At 42.6% G+C, this 18,152-nt stretch overlaps 1 protein-coding gene across 10 annotated transcripts in view; it reads right to left on the reverse strand.

Annotated features, from left to right (window-relative positions):
• The window catches only part of LOC135318481 (ankyrin repeat domain-containing protein 26-like), a 71,604-nt gene extending 54,118 nt beyond the window's left edge, over positions 1-17,486 (reverse strand). For 8 of the 10 annotated variants that reach the window (XM_064481739.1, XM_064481742.1, XM_064481738.1 and 5 more), the window contains exons 1-6: positions 17,397-17,486; positions 15,995-16,142; positions 12,355-12,442; positions 1,702-3,826; positions 909-1,023; positions 573-746 (exon numbers count right to left, since the gene is read on the reverse strand). In XM_064481739.1, the coding sequence (XP_064337809.1) occupies positions 573-746; positions 909-1,023; positions 1,702-1,916 (504 nt within the window). In that variant the 5' untranslated portion in view covers positions 1,917-3,826; positions 12,355-12,442; positions 15,995-16,142; positions 17,397-17,486. Of the gene's footprint in view, positions 1-572; positions 747-908; positions 1,024-1,701; positions 3,827-11,617; positions 11,774-12,354; positions 12,443-15,994; positions 16,143-17,396 lie in introns of all 10 variants that reach the window. The other 2 variants (XM_064481733.1, XM_064481734.1) reach the window with 2 other exon arrangements.
• Positions 17,487-18,152: the final 666 nt, after the last annotated feature.

The following is an 18,152-nucleotide window of genomic DNA, read 5'->3' on the forward strand; positions in this document are numbered from 1 at the left end:
CCCCGCAGGGGAGCTGCACCAGGCTGAGCGTGGAAGACCCCAAGGTGAAGGTGTACGTACAGGGCCATGTGGCCACCAGCACAAGTGAATGCCCCTGCTGGCTGTCAAACAGGACCTGACCTCACTTGCCCAGATTCGAGAACCTGGGATCCTGGGGTGCTCAGGGCCTGTGGCTTGCTGCCTCCCCTGCCCAGGTGCAGTCACCCAGCTCCCCCTGCTGGGTACTGGGTTCCTTCCTCCTCCCACCCATCCCCAGGCAGGCACCCAGCCCCTGCCATCACTTCACTCCCCGCAAGCCTTCATCTTCTGTAGGCTCTGAGCCTACCACCCACTCCCAGGCACTTCCTAATGGGAAGTTGTTCCTTCTGGGGTACAAGTGTGGCTGGGAGACAGAGCTCTGCCCTTTCTGTGGGCACTACCTCTAGCCTCTGGCCTTGGCTTTGGAGTTGTTTCCATGATAACAGGGCCTGATGTATTGTATTCAATAAACATATTACTATAAATAAAACACCTATAGCTAGAAAAGACCCTGTATTTCAAATATCTTGTAAATAAAGTCAGTTGAGCTATACCTCGTTTATTGCCTCGATATTTGCATCATAGCGGAGCAGCTCTGCTGCAACTGATGTATTTCCAGCCAAGACGGCGTAATGCAGAGCAGTGTTTTGAAAGTCGTCCGCAAGATTTGGGTCAGCACCCTGTTCCAGCAGGATACTGACACACGCTTCTTTCCGGCATTGTACAGCCTGTTGGTATCGCAGCAAGAAACAGACTGTAAGTGCCAGGCATTCCAAGTTAACATTCCTCAAGTCCCAGCAGTTCATCATATTTAAAACAGGTAAATTCATTTTTATTCTAAGTAATTAAATCAAATCCATCTCACGTGGACACGGTTGGCTGCTACACACCTTGATGAGAGCTGTCTTGCCTTCCTTGTCACGAGCATTCAGATCACAACGCCACCCTATAAGGAGAGTCACCACTGGTGACTGGCCGCTCGTGCAGGCTAAGTGTAGGGCAGTCCTGCGAACGTAAGAGGACTGTTTAGGAAATTAGAGCATACTAGTTCAAAGATACAGTTACTCACGTAATTGTAAACATTCAACAGCATGCTATTCCTACCCCTTTAAAACTAACATTTAGTCTTCTTATCTTAGTTCTTTCTATGGGGAAAGAACAGTATTTATTAGCTCTTATTACTCACCACATTAATGGAAGAACTACCTGTTTGAATAGAAAGGGCATGCCGTTGAGATTCAGCTCAGCTTGGGTCTGACTTCTACTTTAACACTGTCACTTATTAGCTCTCAATTAGCCTGTCTGTGCCTCAATTTCCTCATCAACAAAATGGGCATGAAGTAGTAGTTATCTTACAGGACCCCACTGCGATGCTTAAATGAAAAGCTATGCAAAATGTCTGGCAGTTCCTTGCACAAAATAACAGCTCAATAATTGTTAGGTAATATTATAATTGTTACCATTACTATTTTACAAAGACAACATTTCAATTCAGTAAAATGACAGTATATCTACTTTGCTGCTGCAAGGATGCGAGAGTACACTGTACTTCAACGATTCTAACATGCTCATTGTCTCACACTTCAACATCTCTGACATGGGAAGGCAATTTAAAATTCATGTCTTACAACCTTATTTGGCAGCTCCTCCCAGGCCCGCCCCGCCCTGCCCCGCCGCTGTTACCTGTTGTTCCTGTCTCTGCTGTGCACGAAATTCTTCTTACGTAACAGCAACACCTCCACTGTGTCCAGATCGCCAAGATATGCGGCTTTGTGGAACTTCTTTAGTTCGTGCTTACGGATGGGATACCTAGGCACGGGGTGCTCATGATCCCTGCGCTCTCTCTGACGGGCGCTGAAGCCCACCCAGCTCACAAACTTAGCGAGTCTCTTCTTCATTTGGCTTATCGCCTTCCGACACCGCTCACTTCCCTCCTGGCCTCTTGCCGCCTCCCGATCTCAGCGCTGGCGCTACAGAAGAGCCACAGAGGTCTCGCTTCCACACCTTGGCTGCGAAGCTCAACGGCTTGGAATGTTTCGTCCGGAACAGTCGTAGCCTAGCAACAGCACTGACCCTCAACTGTCCCTCAACTGTCCCTCCAGAGCCAGTGTCCCTGTGAGTGCGCACAGAGGCCCAGAGGCCCGGTGCGCACGTGGGAGCCTAATGCATTTCAAATCTCTCCAATTGCTTGTGGGCCATTTTGGATTCCTTTCAAATGTTGGTGCTAGGTGGCTGAGTGTTTTGGGACATTTCCAGAAGTGAGGCTTGCCCCTGAGAAAGTCATGTTTGTATGCAACTGTGGTTAGAGTGGGGTGGAACCACAGGATGCTGAAGGCCTAGTCCCCCAGAGAGCTCCCCACCAAAAAATCTCTATATCTCCTTATCCCTCAGTTTATTCCTTTCCCCATCCCTCTGGGCCCCAGCCAGTCTCCAGGGAACTTAGCAGATGCAAACAGCGGAAAGCTGTTTTCATGGTTTCAGAGATTGTGGCAATATGTATCATTAAGTACAAACTTGAGAAACCAACACACGCTCTCGATGAAATGAGAACGTGTTTCCGCACGCCTGCTGACCCTGCTCTGTGGCTCAGCCTTATGTTTACATGCTTTCTTCACTTTATTTTATTTTTTGCTTTTATTTCCACCAATTAAATCTTGAATCAATCCAAGGCTTATTTGGGAGCATGGTATAACATTTGAGAACTTTTTAACCACATAACTATGAAAACACCATGTCAGTTACTCAGCGAGGCCATGCTGCTGGCTGACCACTGGCAGGAGGAGTGGAAGGCAGGGCAGGCCTCTTCTTCCTGCCTAACTCCATCCTTCCTCCCTCAGCTGGCTAATTATGATTTCTGGCCCTGCCAGGATCAAAACTGCAGGGGGCAGTAGAGTTCCTAAGTGGCTGACACTCCTGGGAGCTGGTCTTGAGTGGACTCAACCTGGCAAGTGTTTTGAAGCTGACTCTCTCAGGGGCATTTCTGGACCCACACCTGCCGTCACCTGCAACTCCCCTGACCTAAGTGAATGTGGTGTTACTAATTTACCCTTTTAATCTATCTTTTCTATTAACATACACTGTTATTTCCTTCGTCTTAAAAAAAAAAATGCGTTCACCCTCCAGCTGTGGCCCCATCTCTCTGCTCTCCGGCACACACGCCTCCTGCCCCTGCAAAGGAGCTGTTCCCATTTGCTTCCTCTGATTCCTCTCATTTTCCATCCAAGCAAGCATGTCCACTGACTGCAACTGCTCATGACAGGGTCACCCACCACCCACCAGGTGCTGACTCCACGGGGAACTCTGTCCTCTCCTTGCACGGCCCGGCAGCCACACTTCCCACCGCTGCTCTCCCCGACTTCCTCAAGCCCTTTCCTCACGGGGCTTCCCAGGCCTCAGGCTGCTCTGGTTTCCTCCCACGGCCCTGGCCAGTCTTCTCAGTCCCAGCCCCTGAATGCTGGCACACAGCACCCCTGAGGCTGTCTTCTGGCCTCTACTACTTTCTGCTGCTGCCCCCATCAGCCTTAGGGCTTTATGTATTCTCTAGAAGTTGACAACTTCCAAACTGCTATTTCCAATCTAGACCTCCCTCCTGTATTCCAGACTCAAATACCCATTGCCTCTCAACGTCATCTCTTGGAAGTTTAATAGGACTTCTCCTAGGCCGGCCCTCTCATGTTCCTGCCCTCATCAGGGCCTGCCCTCACCTGGTCCTCCCCACTATCTCCTGGGCTTCCCCTCACCTGGGCCTGCCCTTTCCTGGGCCTGCCCTCTCCTGGGCCTGCCCTTTCCTCGTCTTGCCCTCTTCCTCCTGGGGAAGTAAGCCAGAAAGAGAAAGAAAAATACAGTATGAGATCGCTCATTTGTGGAATCTTAAAAAAATAAGACAAAATAAATACGAAACAGTAACAGACTCATAGACATAGAGTACAAACTTGTGGTTGCCAAGGGGGTGGGGGGTGGGAAAGGACAGACTGGGAGTTTGAAATTTGCAGATACTGACAGGCATATGCAAAATAGATAAACAAGATTATAAAGCATAGCACAGGGAAATATATACAAGATCTTATGGTAGCTCAGGACGAAAAAGAATGTGACAATATATGTATGTTCATGTGTAAGTGAAAAATTGTGCTCTGCACTGGAAATTGACACAATACTGTAAACTGACTAACTCAATGAAAAAAAGGTTAAAAAAAAAAGTGCTCCATTCAGAGCTATGGTTACGTGCTGATCTTTCAGGGACAAAGACTAGGTTGGAACTAAATGTACAGACTGGGAGATAAAGGGATTTCAACTACTCTAACCACTTCCTGTTGAATGAAACAGAGAAGCCAAGCCCTCACATTTCAAAGGGTGACAGGGAGTCAGGGGCCCGGTACGCCCTCTCCCACCTAGGCCTGGGTGGGAACAGTGGGCAGCCCCGGCCAGGGCCACAGGCAACAGTAGCCTCAGCTGTGCCCATCTGGACAGACAGACTGGCATGGCCCCACGGGCTCTGGGACTGCAAGCCCCATGGTGGCCATGGGGGTCATTACCATTCTGGGCCTCTGTGGCCTCTCTGAACTCACCCCTCCCCAATCCCATCTTTCAGGGAAGGATCTACAAACCCAGCCAGAGGGGATGCAGGACAGTGGGGCAGAGGAGAAAAGTCATTCCAGGCATCTCCCAGCCTCCCTGCAGCCCCACTCTCTGAACCTGAGCCCATGTCAGTGCAGAGACCCCTCCCACCTCTGCCTCCTCACATCAAGAGTGACCTATTCTTTGGAGGATGAGGGTGGGGTCAGACCTCAGTCTCTGGCTGTGACTTTGACATCCAACTGCCTCCTCTCTGCCCCACCCACCCTGCTGCCTGTCACATGGCCCCTCAGGTGCCCCTTCAGTCTCCCACCTGCACTCCTGCCAGGAAGCTCCCTTCCTCCCTTAACCCCTCCAGACTCTCCTGGAGCTAAAGCCTGGACCCACCTCTGCCTCCTGCCTTGGCCAGGCCGGCACTGTTACCCTCCCCCCATTTCAAGGTGAAGAAACTGAGGCTCAGACAGGGTCACAGTGAGGAGGCGGGAGTACCCACCCCTGAACTCACAGACTGACCCCAATCTCATGACCCTGGGGTGACCTGCCCTGCTCAAGGAGAGGGTGCTGGCCGTGTGCCAACCGCTCACACAGGAAGGGGGGGCGCTCCTGGCCTGGGTGAGCGGGGATGCAGCAGAGCTGTCCTGGCCTCAGGAAGCCAGCACAGCCCACCCTGGACTCGCCCCCACGTGAACCCTGGGAAGTTCCTTCTGCCTCTAACTTCACTTTTTCCATCCTTCCTAAAGCCTCTGGCTGGCCATCGCCCCACGCAGAGCTAGGCCAGTGGGTGGAGAAGGGAGACTGAAGTCTGCACACCAGTGCCCACCCGGACTCCTGGTGCCAGCACCTCTGCTCTGCTGTCCGTGCACATGCCGGCCTCCTGCCCACAGGGACTCGTTGCTTCTTGTTGCCTGGGCCCAGCAGTGACCCAAGGTCGGTCACTGTTCTGCAGTCCCCTCCTGGTGTCCTTCCTGACAGGCCTTCTAGGCACAGCAGGAGCTGGGCATGGGTGGCCTCCTGGTTAAGAAGGCACCATGAACATCTCCTTTCTTTTCTAATAGAAAGGCAGTGACTTCAAGAAATTGATACTTCCGGGTAATCTAGGAAATAAAAGATAAACCTTCACAAATCCTGTTCCTGGAGTCTCAAGATCCTGGTTAAGATGGGGAAAAAAAGCTTGATAATAAACAATGAATTCAAACCCTAGTTGTACGCTACTTTACAGTATCATGTGCAAACATCTGACTTTCCAGTCTTGGAGTGGCCCATTTGGGACACTAACTGAACCAGGGTCACCATTTTTTTCCACTTTATAAGTTGTTATGCACCTGAATTATGTGTATCCACGACACAAAAGGTAACATGAACATGTAAACAATAATAGTATACTCCAGAAACTGACAAGCGTAACTATACACAAAATATTTAGAACAAAATGACAATGACACCACTACACATTAGCTTGTGGAACCTCAAACTGAGAATATCTAGTGAGTAAACAAGAAATATCAACTAAGCTACGATAAAACAAAGAAAAGTAGTACAGAAATGAATGTCGTAGAAAGAAACAGACAGAAGTTTTAAAAAATCCTCAATTCGTCTCTGAAAAATTAATAAAGTAGAATAATACTTTCCTACTAAGAAAAAAGAGAAGCACACATAACATATTAACAGGTTAACACTTTAAATCAGCCAGTTTATAAATCTCCGCCATCTGTGACGCCTTCCTGTCTGCCCCTCACCCGCACGTTCAGACAAACTGTTCATGCTGTTACTTCTACCACCGTGTTCTCATACGCCCACTCCTTTCACCCCGGGGGCCCTTCCACACCTCGACGGCACTCCAGCAGCCGCCCCTTCGTTACACTGTCCAAATCTTGCCTTCCTCATTCCCTTTTATACCAATACTAGAGCTCTCTTCAACACAAAGCCAAACACATCAGTCTCACTCACAAAAGCCATCAAAGACGCCTATTTTTTTAAAAGCAGAAAGTCAGCCAACCTCTGACCCTAAGTAAACACAGGAAACAGTCCGCTACACCTTCTCACCTCCCACTCCTGTATCACTGGGTCATCTCCTGCTCCCCGAGGGGACCAGCCAGGTGCTTTCACGATCATGTTCCCCCCAGCCTACAGGACACTTCCCTTGCTTCTGCCTCTCAAATTCCTATTCATAATTCCAGTCTTAGTTTCAATGCCACATCTTCCATGAAAGTACCTCTGATCCATCAGTTACAATAATTCCCTAATTCCCAACAATCCTTTGTCACTCTCACTGTACCTCTTTTGTAAAACACAATTCTACCTGCATTGGAACTTTTAATTTACATTATCTGTCTCCTTCAAGAGACTACAGTTCTTTGGGTGATGACTGTGTTTTAGCCATCTGTGCGTAACCTTTAGGAACTAGGACAGTGTCCTGTAATAAGCAAATACTCCAGAACTCTTAAGTGTACAGTCAGAATTGGATCTGACAGTAAATGGTAATTATGAGACTACTACTGAGAAATTTATCTTCTCTAGAATTCAACGAACTGACTTCTCCAGACACATCACCCACAAATCACTACAGTGACCTTGGGGAAGCATTCTTCCTACGTTTTCCTCAATCTTTCATGTAATGTCTGCAGAAATTACTTTCGTAACAATAAATTGAAAAATAAAAATGCAATAAATGCAACAAACCTAACAGTCAAATTGGCTGAACACATTCTGACACTACAAAAATAGTAGTAAAGGTTTAGCTGAACTAAATATGAAAAAGCCAATCAAGCATTTACAGAAGTTCCAAAAACAGATAATCTACACAGAATTAGGGTAAAGGTATTTAAAGGAATGTGTGGGCTAAGGAGTCCAAGAAATGCGTCAGTGTGTTAAAAGGGTAAAACAATCTAAAAATCACCTACCAAGTGATTCTCTGAACCTCAGAAGGGCTACTGGAAAACATCAAGTCATAGGAAAACAATCCAATTCAAAAGTGGGCAAAGGATTTTAATGGACCCTTCTCCAAAGACATACAAATGGCCAGTAAGGCCAAGAAAAGATGCTCAGCATCACTAATCATTAGGGAAATGCCTATCAAAACTACACTGAGATGCTACCGCACGCCCACTAGGCTGGGCACTATCAAGAAAACAGACTATGACAAGTGTCGGTGAAGACGTAGAGCCTTGCAACCCTTTGTGCACTGCTGGCGAGAATGTCAAATGATACACCACTATGGAAAATGATACGGCAGTTCCTTAAAAAATTAAAAATACAATTACCACTTAATCCAGCAATCCCACTTCTCGGTGTATACCCAGAATTGAAAGCAGGGACTCAAAACATATTTGCACACTCATGTTTCTAACAGTATTATTCATAATAGTCAAAAGGTGGAAGCAACCCACAGATGGATGAATGAATGGATAAACAAAATGTATATACATAAAACGGATTATTATTTAACCTTAAAAATGAATGAAATTCATTTACAAAAATGAACTTATTTACGAAACAGAAAAAGACACACAGACAGAAAACACATTTATGGTTGCCAAGGGGGAAAAGGGGTGGGAAGGGATAAGCTGGGAGTCTGAGACTTGCAGATACTAACTACTCGATAAATAGAATAAATACCAAGATTCTTCTGTAGAGCACAGGGAGCTATATTCGGTATCTTGTAGTCATGTATAATGAAAAAGTATGAAAAATAACCTACCTATGTATATGTATGACTGAAACATTACGCTATATACCAGAAATTGACACAATATTGTAAACTGGCTATCTTTCCACTTAAAACAACAAAAAGGATGAAATTCTGACATGTGCCACAACATGGACCAATCTTGAAGACGTAATACTAAATGTAGTAAGCTAGACAAAAAGGGACAAATGTGGCTTGATTCCACTTATACAAGATACACAGAATAATCAAATTCAGAAAGGAGAATGCTTAACGGGGCTGCGTCGGGAGGAGGGATGGGGAGTAACTGACTAACGGGCACAGAGTTTCAGTTTGGGAAGCTGACATGGTTCTGGAGATGGATGGTGGTGGATCGCACAACAATGTGAATGTACTTATCGCCACTGAACTGAATACTTAAAAATGGCTACAACAGTGAATTTTATGTTATGTATATTGTACCACAATTTTGTAAGTTCAGTAATTTTTTACTATCAAGGAATGTCATGGAAACTATGTATCTGTGACAAAGACTTAAAATTCTAAACTGTCAAACTTTGCTGCATTGTGCTAAAATTATATAAATTCAACACAGAAAAACTGGCTACTACTTACTGACTAGAAGCCCACTTTGCTGTTGTTCAGCACATTATAGTAATTTTTAGGGTGTTAGTAGGTAACTCATTTATAATAACCAAAACACAAGTACAAAAACATAGCCAAAAAATTCATCAGGATCAGTGAAGAGCACCTAAGTTCCTGTACAATGACCTCTCCTGACAATTAGCAGCACAAAATCACAACGGTTTCTCTCACTTCCTACTAGAAGCCCTTGAAAACTAAGACAAAATTGGGATCACTATTAAAGTGGACAAACTAATTATGCAGGTCAATGTAATTACTATTTAACAGATACAGTTATCATTCAACATTTTTTAAAACGTGGGGTCCACGGAAAAACAAATCGTCAATTATACTCAAGAACTGACGTTCATCTTGATGTGCTCTCTCTGGAAGCTTGCTTTGCAGTCTCTAGGAGGTGAAAGGAACACTTTATATCTCCCATCCATCAATATCTGAATTAACATATTTTAAAGATAAAACCCAAGAAACAACAAAGTTATTAAGAGTGATCTCTGTCATTTAGATGAGACTTGCTCTGTATACAGAAAGCATCACTAGTTGCACTGGAACAGATTCAAAATACCAAATATCACCAATTGTGCCCCACTTTCGCTTCCGTTGTGCCACCACAGTCAATCATGATGTTCTTTAGGCAAAGCAATCAAGTTTACGATTAATCCAAACTTACAGTAAGGGAGTAAAATTCATACTGGGTTATGAGAAAGAGGGATGGGTGGGAATAAAAAGGACATGACAGGTCTATCACGACAGCGTAGTGCACAGCCTCGGGTGTGGCCTCTCCTCAACACACAGCTGCAGGATCCCCTACTCTGCTGAATTCTGGATTCTTACACCCCCTTAACTGATGTTCCAAAGGCTTCTTAATACAAGCTGAAGCTGATCTTCATCTACCCCTTCTATCCAAATCTGCTCCTTTCCCTGAGGTTCCTCACAGGCTCATGTTAAGCTGAAGTTCAGAGTCATCATTAATCCCCTCTCCTTCACCCCGTACCACATTCAAATGATCAGTAAGTTCTCAAATCCACCTCCTCTCACTCCACGACCACTGCCACGCCCAGCTCACGTCCTCACTGAGTCACACCTGTACTACTGCAGTACCCCACAAGTGCTCTCTGCTTCCGGTGTTCCCTCCTCCTTCTCCACCCTCCTCTCATAGATCCTCCTTGGGTCCACAGAGCAGTCTTTATGAAACATAGTATCACATCAGCTCCTTGTTTAGAAACCTTCAGTTGATCCTGTGTGAAATCATAACCAGTCCCAATTCTTCATAGCACGTCTTACAAAATCTTTCCAAATCTGGACCTAACGTCTGTCTCTAGCCTCACCTGCCTATACATGGACAGTTGTGCCCCCGTAGGGCTGCCGGTTCCTCTCCTACAGGCTCGCATTCCTTCACATCCCTGTGCCTTTGCAAATGGCCATCTCACTCCCTGAGAAGACCTCCCGCTTCCCCACTCCCTATCCATGCCACGAGTACTTTTACTTACCCTTTAAAATTAGGTTCACGATATCATCAACAAAGAAATTGCAAGGGAAAAAAGAGATGTCGGGGTAATGCAGAGACTAAAAGAGGGTAAGAGCCTACACAAATGCTCTGTGGAATAGTGTTCCTGGCCTGTTTCACAATCATACGGCTAGAAAAAAACAAGAAGCCAATAGGAACCATTTTTTTAAATTAAAAATAGGACACCCCTAATCTATTCCTAGCTAGGTGACAGTGTTTAAAAGCTGATACGTAACATTTCACAACCACGACGATGGCTACCGTCAAGAAAACAGGAAACAACATATGTTGGTGAGGATGTGGAGAAGCTGAAACCCTGGTGCACTGCCGGTGAGAATGTAAAGTGATGCAGCCATTATGGAAAATGGTACGGTGGTCCCTGAGACAATTAAAAATACAATTACCATTTAACCCAGCAATATCATTTCTCAGTATATATCCCGAAAAATTGAAAGTAAAGACTCAAAAAGTATTTGCACTCATGTTCGTAACAGCGTTATTCACACGAGTCAAAAGGTGGGAGCAACCCAAGTGTCCATGGATGGATGAACGTAAAAACTAAATGTGGTGTATACATAAAATGGAGTGTTACTTAGCTTTAAAAAAATTAATGAAATTCTGTTATGTGCCACAACACGGATAAATCTTGAAGATCTTATGGTTTAAGTGCAGTAAGCTAGAAACAAAGAGGACAAATACTGGGGAGGGTATAGCCCAGTGGTAGAGCGCACGCCTAGCGTACACAAGGTCCTGGGTTCAATCCCCAGGAACTTCTCTAAAAATAAATAAACATACCTAATTACCTATCACCACCAAAAAAAAACAAAAAAACAAAAAAAAAAACCAAACACTGTTCGATTCCTCTTATATGAAGTATCCAGACTAATCAAATGCATAGAGTCTAAAGTAGAATGGTGGTTGCCAGGGGCAGGGAAGAATGGGAGTAATTACCTAATGAGTTTGGGAAGTTCAAAAAGATCTGGAGATGGAAGGTGGTGATGGCTGCAGAACAATGTGAATGTACTTAATGGTAATAAATTTTATTTTACAACAATTGAATAGAAAAAAATTTTTGAAAAACTGATAGGACAAACTGTTGGCGAGAATGAGGAACAACCACAACTCTCATACATCACTGGTGGAACGTGAAATGCCACAATCACTTTGGGAAAATGCCTGCTAATTGCTTACAAAACTGAACCGATGCCTACCCTGCGATATCCCAGCCCCACTCCTTGGCAGTGACTGCAGGGGAAGGAGAGCATTTCCGTACAAGCGTGGTCACAGCAACTGTGCTCGGAATAATCAGAAGCTGGAACTAACCCGGGTGTCAGTCACCAGGAGAACGGCGAAGCGGTGCTGTCTTCCTACAGTTAAACAGCGGGCAGCAGTAACAGGCACAAAGACTGACACGTGCAGTGACAGAGATAAGCCTCAAAACAATTACGCTGAGTGAAAGGAGAATTCTACTAGAGTAGCTACTGAATGATTCCACTGATATGAATGAATAAAACAGGCAAAACTCATCCACAATGGAAAAAAAATCGGAAGTGTGGTTATCTCTGGGGGATGGAAGTGGGGACTGACTGTGAAAGAAAGGACTTCCTGGGTTGAAGGTGATGTTCTCTATTTTGTTGGGGACTAGGGTTACACAGATGTATGCATTTGTTAAAACTCAATAAATGCCACAATTAACACTTGTGCATTGCATATGGTTATTTTACCTCCAAAAAATGCCACAAAGAAAGCAACTCTAGTTAATGACACATGTGATAGAAATACTTACAGATAAAATGTACCCTGTCTGCAACTTACTTTGAGACATAAGAAATTAAGATGGAATGATGAAAACTTACAGTTTTATACATCAAATAAAAAAAGATGGGACTGATGAAATGGATAGGGGGCTAGACAGAAACATGACAAAGCACACAGAGTAAAATCTTACCTCTAGCATTAAAAAAGGCACCATGAATATCTCCTTTCTTTTCAAATAGTTAGGCAGTGACTTCTTGAAGCTGATACTTCTGAGTAATCTAGGAAAAAGGAAATGACAAACCTTCACAGATCTTTTTCATGGAGTCAAGATTCTATTAAGAATGAAAAAAAAAACCCTGGATAATAAAAAATGAATTCAAACCCTAGAAGTATGTTACTTTACAGTATAACATGCAAATATTTGACTTTCTAGTCTTGGAGTGGCCCATTTGGGACTCTAACTGAACAAAGGTCATTCATTTTTTTCTACTTTTTATTTTAAAAGTTGTTTGTGAACCTGAATTATGCATATCCATGACACAAAAGGTAACATGAATATATAAATAGTAATATACACCAGAAATTGACCAGTGTAACTACACACAAAATACTTAGAACAAAATGACAATGAAACCACTACACATTCGCTTGTGGGATCTCAATAAAAATTCATAAACTAAGTTTCTAGGGAGTAAATGAAAAACAGCAATTAAGCTACGATAAAACAAAGAAAAGTAGTACAGAAGAGAATGTCACAGAATCAACAGAGAAACAACAGAGGTTTTTAAAAATCCCCAGTTAGTCTTTGGAAAGACTAATATAGTAGAATAATACTTTCTTACTAAGGAAAAAGAGAAGCACAAATAACACATTAACAGGTTAACAGATCAAAGAAGGAAAATATGTGATCATCTCAATAAATAGAGAAAAAAATCATTTGATAAAATGCAGCACAGCACCCGTTCCTGACAAAAATAAAAACAATATAAAACACTCTAATCCAAACTGGGAATGGAACTTTTGTAATTTAATAAAAAAAAAAAAAGCTGTTAAAATCCTACAATAAAAGCCATATTTAATATAAAATGGTAGACACATTCACTTTTAAATCAGGAACGACAGTGCACACTGTCATTGCCTCTTTTCAGTAAAACCCCAGAGCTCCTAGACCTCTGACAGGAGACTGAGAAAAGCATAAGATTGGAAAGGAAAAAAACTACCATGGTTCTCACAAAATATTACGGTCGTAATAAAAATCTAGACACTATTTGAATGAAAAAATACTTCAGCCTCGTTGCTAGATATAAAACAACATGCTAAACTTAGTAACATGCACCAAAAGTAATCAGTAAAAAATGTCATTTCAAAAAATTTTCTTTAGAATGTTAACAAGAAGTTTAAGTATCTGGGAACAAATTTAAGAAAATATGCAAGAGACAAGTAAGATGTTATATTAAGTGACAAAACCTCACCAAAGAGCACAAAGGGCATTTTTAAAAGGCAACCATGGTGCTGGATGTGAAAACAATACCATAAAATGTCAATTCTCCTGGAATGAATCTATAAATTCAATGCATTTCTTCATCAAAATCCTAGAAAAAGTATTATTTATAAAGGTATGTGACAATGTGATTCCTAAACTGATATGAAATAGTAAGAGGCCAAGAACAGCCAAAGGGTTTCAAAGAAAAAGAATGACGAGGGAAGAATTTTCTTTCAACTAGTAAATCTTATTCTAAAGCTGTTTTCATTAAAATCTGTGGTATTAGTATAAGGAAAGAAAAATGACCAAAAAAGAGAGAACAGAATCCGCAGAAACACCTACGTATATTTGGGAGTTTGGTGTATGGCATTAAAAATAAGGGAAGAAAGGACAAAATGACACGTGGATCATCAGTCATCCACATGGAAATAATATATAAATCCCTCTCTTGGTCTGTTTACAAAAATAAATTCCAGGTAAAATGTAAAAAACCAAACTATAAAACTCATGTAAGAGGATATCCTTTATGCCATTAAAGTAGGAATGGAAATAAAAGTCACACACACAAAAACTTAACTTTAAAGGAAAATACTGATAATTAAAATGGAAATCACTGAAAACGAATTTAAAAAATATGCCATAACAGCATGGAAGGAGGCACCTCCAACATAAAAGAGCACTTAGCATCAGAAACCCAGAAATAACAAGAACTTTGAGAAATCAGTACAAAGGGCAAATCCTCACTAGGAAAACGGGCCAGTGATGTGAACAGATAGTTCAGGGACAAGAAAACCCAAAGTGTCATTGAACACATGGAAAGCGACGAAGAGTCACGAGTGATCAATGAGAACCATCAGAACTGGCAGAAATTAAGAGTCTAAAACAACAAGGCTACGTGTCATGCTCTATCAAATAAAAAAAGACGTAAGACGTCTAAATATTAGGAACATGCAAGGATGTGGAAAAACAGCAAACTAAAAACACGGATGAGGAGAATGGAAACTAAGAAATCAACTTGGCAAAAACCAATGGAATTAAGCTACTCTATTGTCTAAAGAATCCCACTTCCGGGGATATTAAGGCACATTACTTAGAGAAACCTCACCTGAGTACCTAGGAGATACGCACAAAGATGTCCCATGGAGCAGTCTGTAACGGCCAAGGACTGCAGACAATCGGAACGTCCACGAATAGGGAAATACATGAACTGTGGCGGGTCAGTCAGTAGACTGCTTTTATTTATTTACTTTTTTTATTGAAGTATAGTCAGTGTACAATGTTGTGGTCAGTCAATAGACTACTGTATAAAGGTTAAAATGAATGAACTAGATCTATACATATAAAGATAGATAAAAATTAATAAAAAAAAATTTGCATTTGGATACATACAGTATATCATTAATACAAGTTTTTAAAATATATAAAACTGTATCTTGTGTTCCTTAGGTAAATGCACATATAGGAAAAATAAACATGGATGGGAAGGAGAAACTGCCCATCTTCACGTGGGTGATAAGCTCAGGGGGACATAACAGGTAATGGGTGCTTTATTTCTAAAACAAACAACAAAACAACAAACATAGAAGCCAGTACAGCAGAGTGTTCACATTTATAAAATTGGGTTGGTGGGTATACATGTACCTGATGTTCTGTACATTTCTATACATTTGAAATATTTCATAATTAAAAATTTTTAAGTGTGTGGGCAGTTCAGGAGGTGGATGTGGAAAACGCAGGTTACCGTTTCATGAGTACTGACAGCAGAGGAAAGGAGACCTGATGGAGGCTTAAAAACAAATTTTAAACAGGGAATGTGCTACCTCTTCTCCTAGACTAGAGTTCATGTGTATATGCGTATACACACAGGTACGCGCGTATGTGTGCGCACATTCATTTTCATTTGGAAACAGGAGAATACGAGGAAAAGAGGATCCAGGCAATGCCTGCGCTAAGGCTCCTGGCTGCCATTCAGCCTGTAGGTCCCAGCACAGCAGGACCATGTGACATCAGTGCCTGCAAGTTAGAGTGTGTTTTGTTCTTAGTATTTTTATGGTATTCCTTTTTCTACATTTATCAAGTTGGCTATAATGGCTGTGAACCTTGACTAATAACAATGATGGACACGTGCTGTTTCTGATTTTACTGGAATAAACAAAGAAGAACTTTATCACAGCAATGGAGCCCATGCACCATGGAGTCAGACTGTCTGGGTTTAATCTCAGGTGCTAGCACTTACCAGGTATAAACTTAAGCAGATAATTTAATATGAGTCTCCCTTTGCTCATTTATACAATGGTGAATGATTAAGGGAAGTTGACTCTTGCCTCCTCTACACCATTGGTCTCACCTGAATGCTTTCTTCCAGGTGGCAGCACTCCAGGCCTGGCAGCATCTCTATAACCCGGTTGGGGCTGAACGGACACAACAGCTCAGTGAACTGCTCTGCGACACACGGAGACGTTTGCAGCAATTCTTGATTTACAACGACATCTTCTCTAAAACAAAAAGCATTATGTAATCACATCTATAATTAAAGCTACAGGTAAAAAGTACGTTACCAAGACTGCTTTTTGGCCAGGTAAAACTGCAAATTACATCAGAGACCTTCTAAAGCATGGTATTTCTCATTTAAGTGGAAAAACAATCTTCAGTAACAATATTCAGCGGTGGCGCCTCTAAGTCATACTCACACTACAGGGTTAACTTTCTATAAATTGAATCTAATGGTATAGTTCCCTTGCGTAAAACACTTAGTAATTCTCCAGCACACAGAGGATTCAGTATATTATTTCTTAGCTTTACATATTAAACTGTTCACTGTAAGCCCCCAAACCCTATTTTCCAGTCTCTATACTTCTAACTCTTCCCCCCGACATATTTATAGCTTCATCTTCTGCTGTCGCCCCCACGTCATCCTCTGAAAATGCATGACGCTTTGTGCCTTTAAGTCTCTGCACACCCAGGACCCTTTATCTAGAACTCCTGCCCAATTCTCTGCCTAGACAACTGATACCAATTATTTAAGCCCAGTTCGTGCGTATCTAGGAACTCCTGTCTGACTCTCTCACACAGTCGATCCCTCTCTCCTCTTGTTCCTGCAGCACTTTTTTACTATGTCTGGTGTAGAGCTTTTAACACTGTACTGTGCTTATACAAGTGCTTCTCAGCTCCTATGAAAAAATTAAAGAAAACAATGTACACTTATCTGTGCCCCCCAGAGACTACCATACTGTGGGAGGTGGGGGGTGGGGGGCACAGTAGTGGGAAAATGAAGCGTGTCAGTGAATGAACTCCGCATCTCTGTCTCTTATGCCAGCTGCCTCCCACTCACTGCTGTGGTTTCCATCCTGTGTACGTGTCTCCTACTACTATTACTGCCACGTGGGGACCCTGGGTTGTGCTACATGTCCCTGTCACCGTCCTGTTCCCTATCTCTACCACTCAGTGGCCATAAAGGTAGTGAGCAAAGCACTCTCCCAGCAGTGCCGTGGTGGTGACGAGTGGAATACTAGCTGCATGATACATACAGTACTTCCAACTGAGCATCTCAGTATTCAACATTAATACAGCTATATTCCAATTAAGATTTTCCAAGAAAAATTCTAGTCATCATTAACACAATGTGAGGATGACAGAAGTCTGAATAAATTACATGAAACCCAAAGAGAATACCGTTGCAGCTACTACAGCAGAAGATATGGGGTGGGGGCTTCTGTGGTTATGATGTCTAGGGTGAGTGCAAAATTTACCTGAAGTTTTTTAAGGACTGTTTCAATCTGTTTAGAAAAGTGAGTAGCAACCAGCTCTGCAGCTTTACCAGGCTTCAGGGACACAAGTTCCTGGAATGAAAGGCAAAGATAAAATGCTCTTTAACATTAAATTTAAATAGAATTTCCACAGATGTGAAGCATGATCACCTCCTTCAAAATTTTCATGGGCTTCTACACTGCCTTTCAGGAGACCTCAACACAGGGCCTCAATTTTAATTAAAGGCATATTTAGCAAAATTTTAAAAGTACCATGTGAAAAACCTGATTTTGACATAAAAGGTATAATTCAGAATTCTTAGAAAATGAAAGCACTAAACATTCAGGACTTAGGTGACGACACCTACAGGATGAAAAGGAAAAAACACCTCCCCAAACTCCCCTCAGGGAATTTCATCCTTGATCTTAGAGCCCTAACTTTAAAGAAATGAAAAAAAGGAATATAGCTGCAATTTCTCTGGCTAAGAATTCTGAAATTTTACTTCTGATGCCTGGTGGATTTTGAAATCAGAAGTGTCTTAAGAAAGGAACTTAAGGTCATAACTCTAAGAGGTTGACCGCTCTTGGTAAGGCCAATTTCTGTTGAATCTAAGACCTCCAATCTGCCCTCTCTTTGAACCTTCCTCAGTACCACTGGCTCTTCTTTTCTTCTTGAAACTCTTTTCGTGCTTGGTTTCTGTGACCCTGTTACACCTTTTCAATTGCATTTTCTATTGCTAAAATGCAAAGATTGGCTAC

The sequence above is a fragment of the Camelus dromedarius genome, chromosome 33, assembly GCF_036321535.1.
Source record: "Camelus dromedarius isolate mCamDro1 chromosome 33, mCamDro1.pat, whole genome shotgun sequence".
Lineage (NCBI taxonomy): Eukaryota > Metazoa > Chordata > Mammalia > Artiodactyla > Camelidae > Camelus > Camelus dromedarius.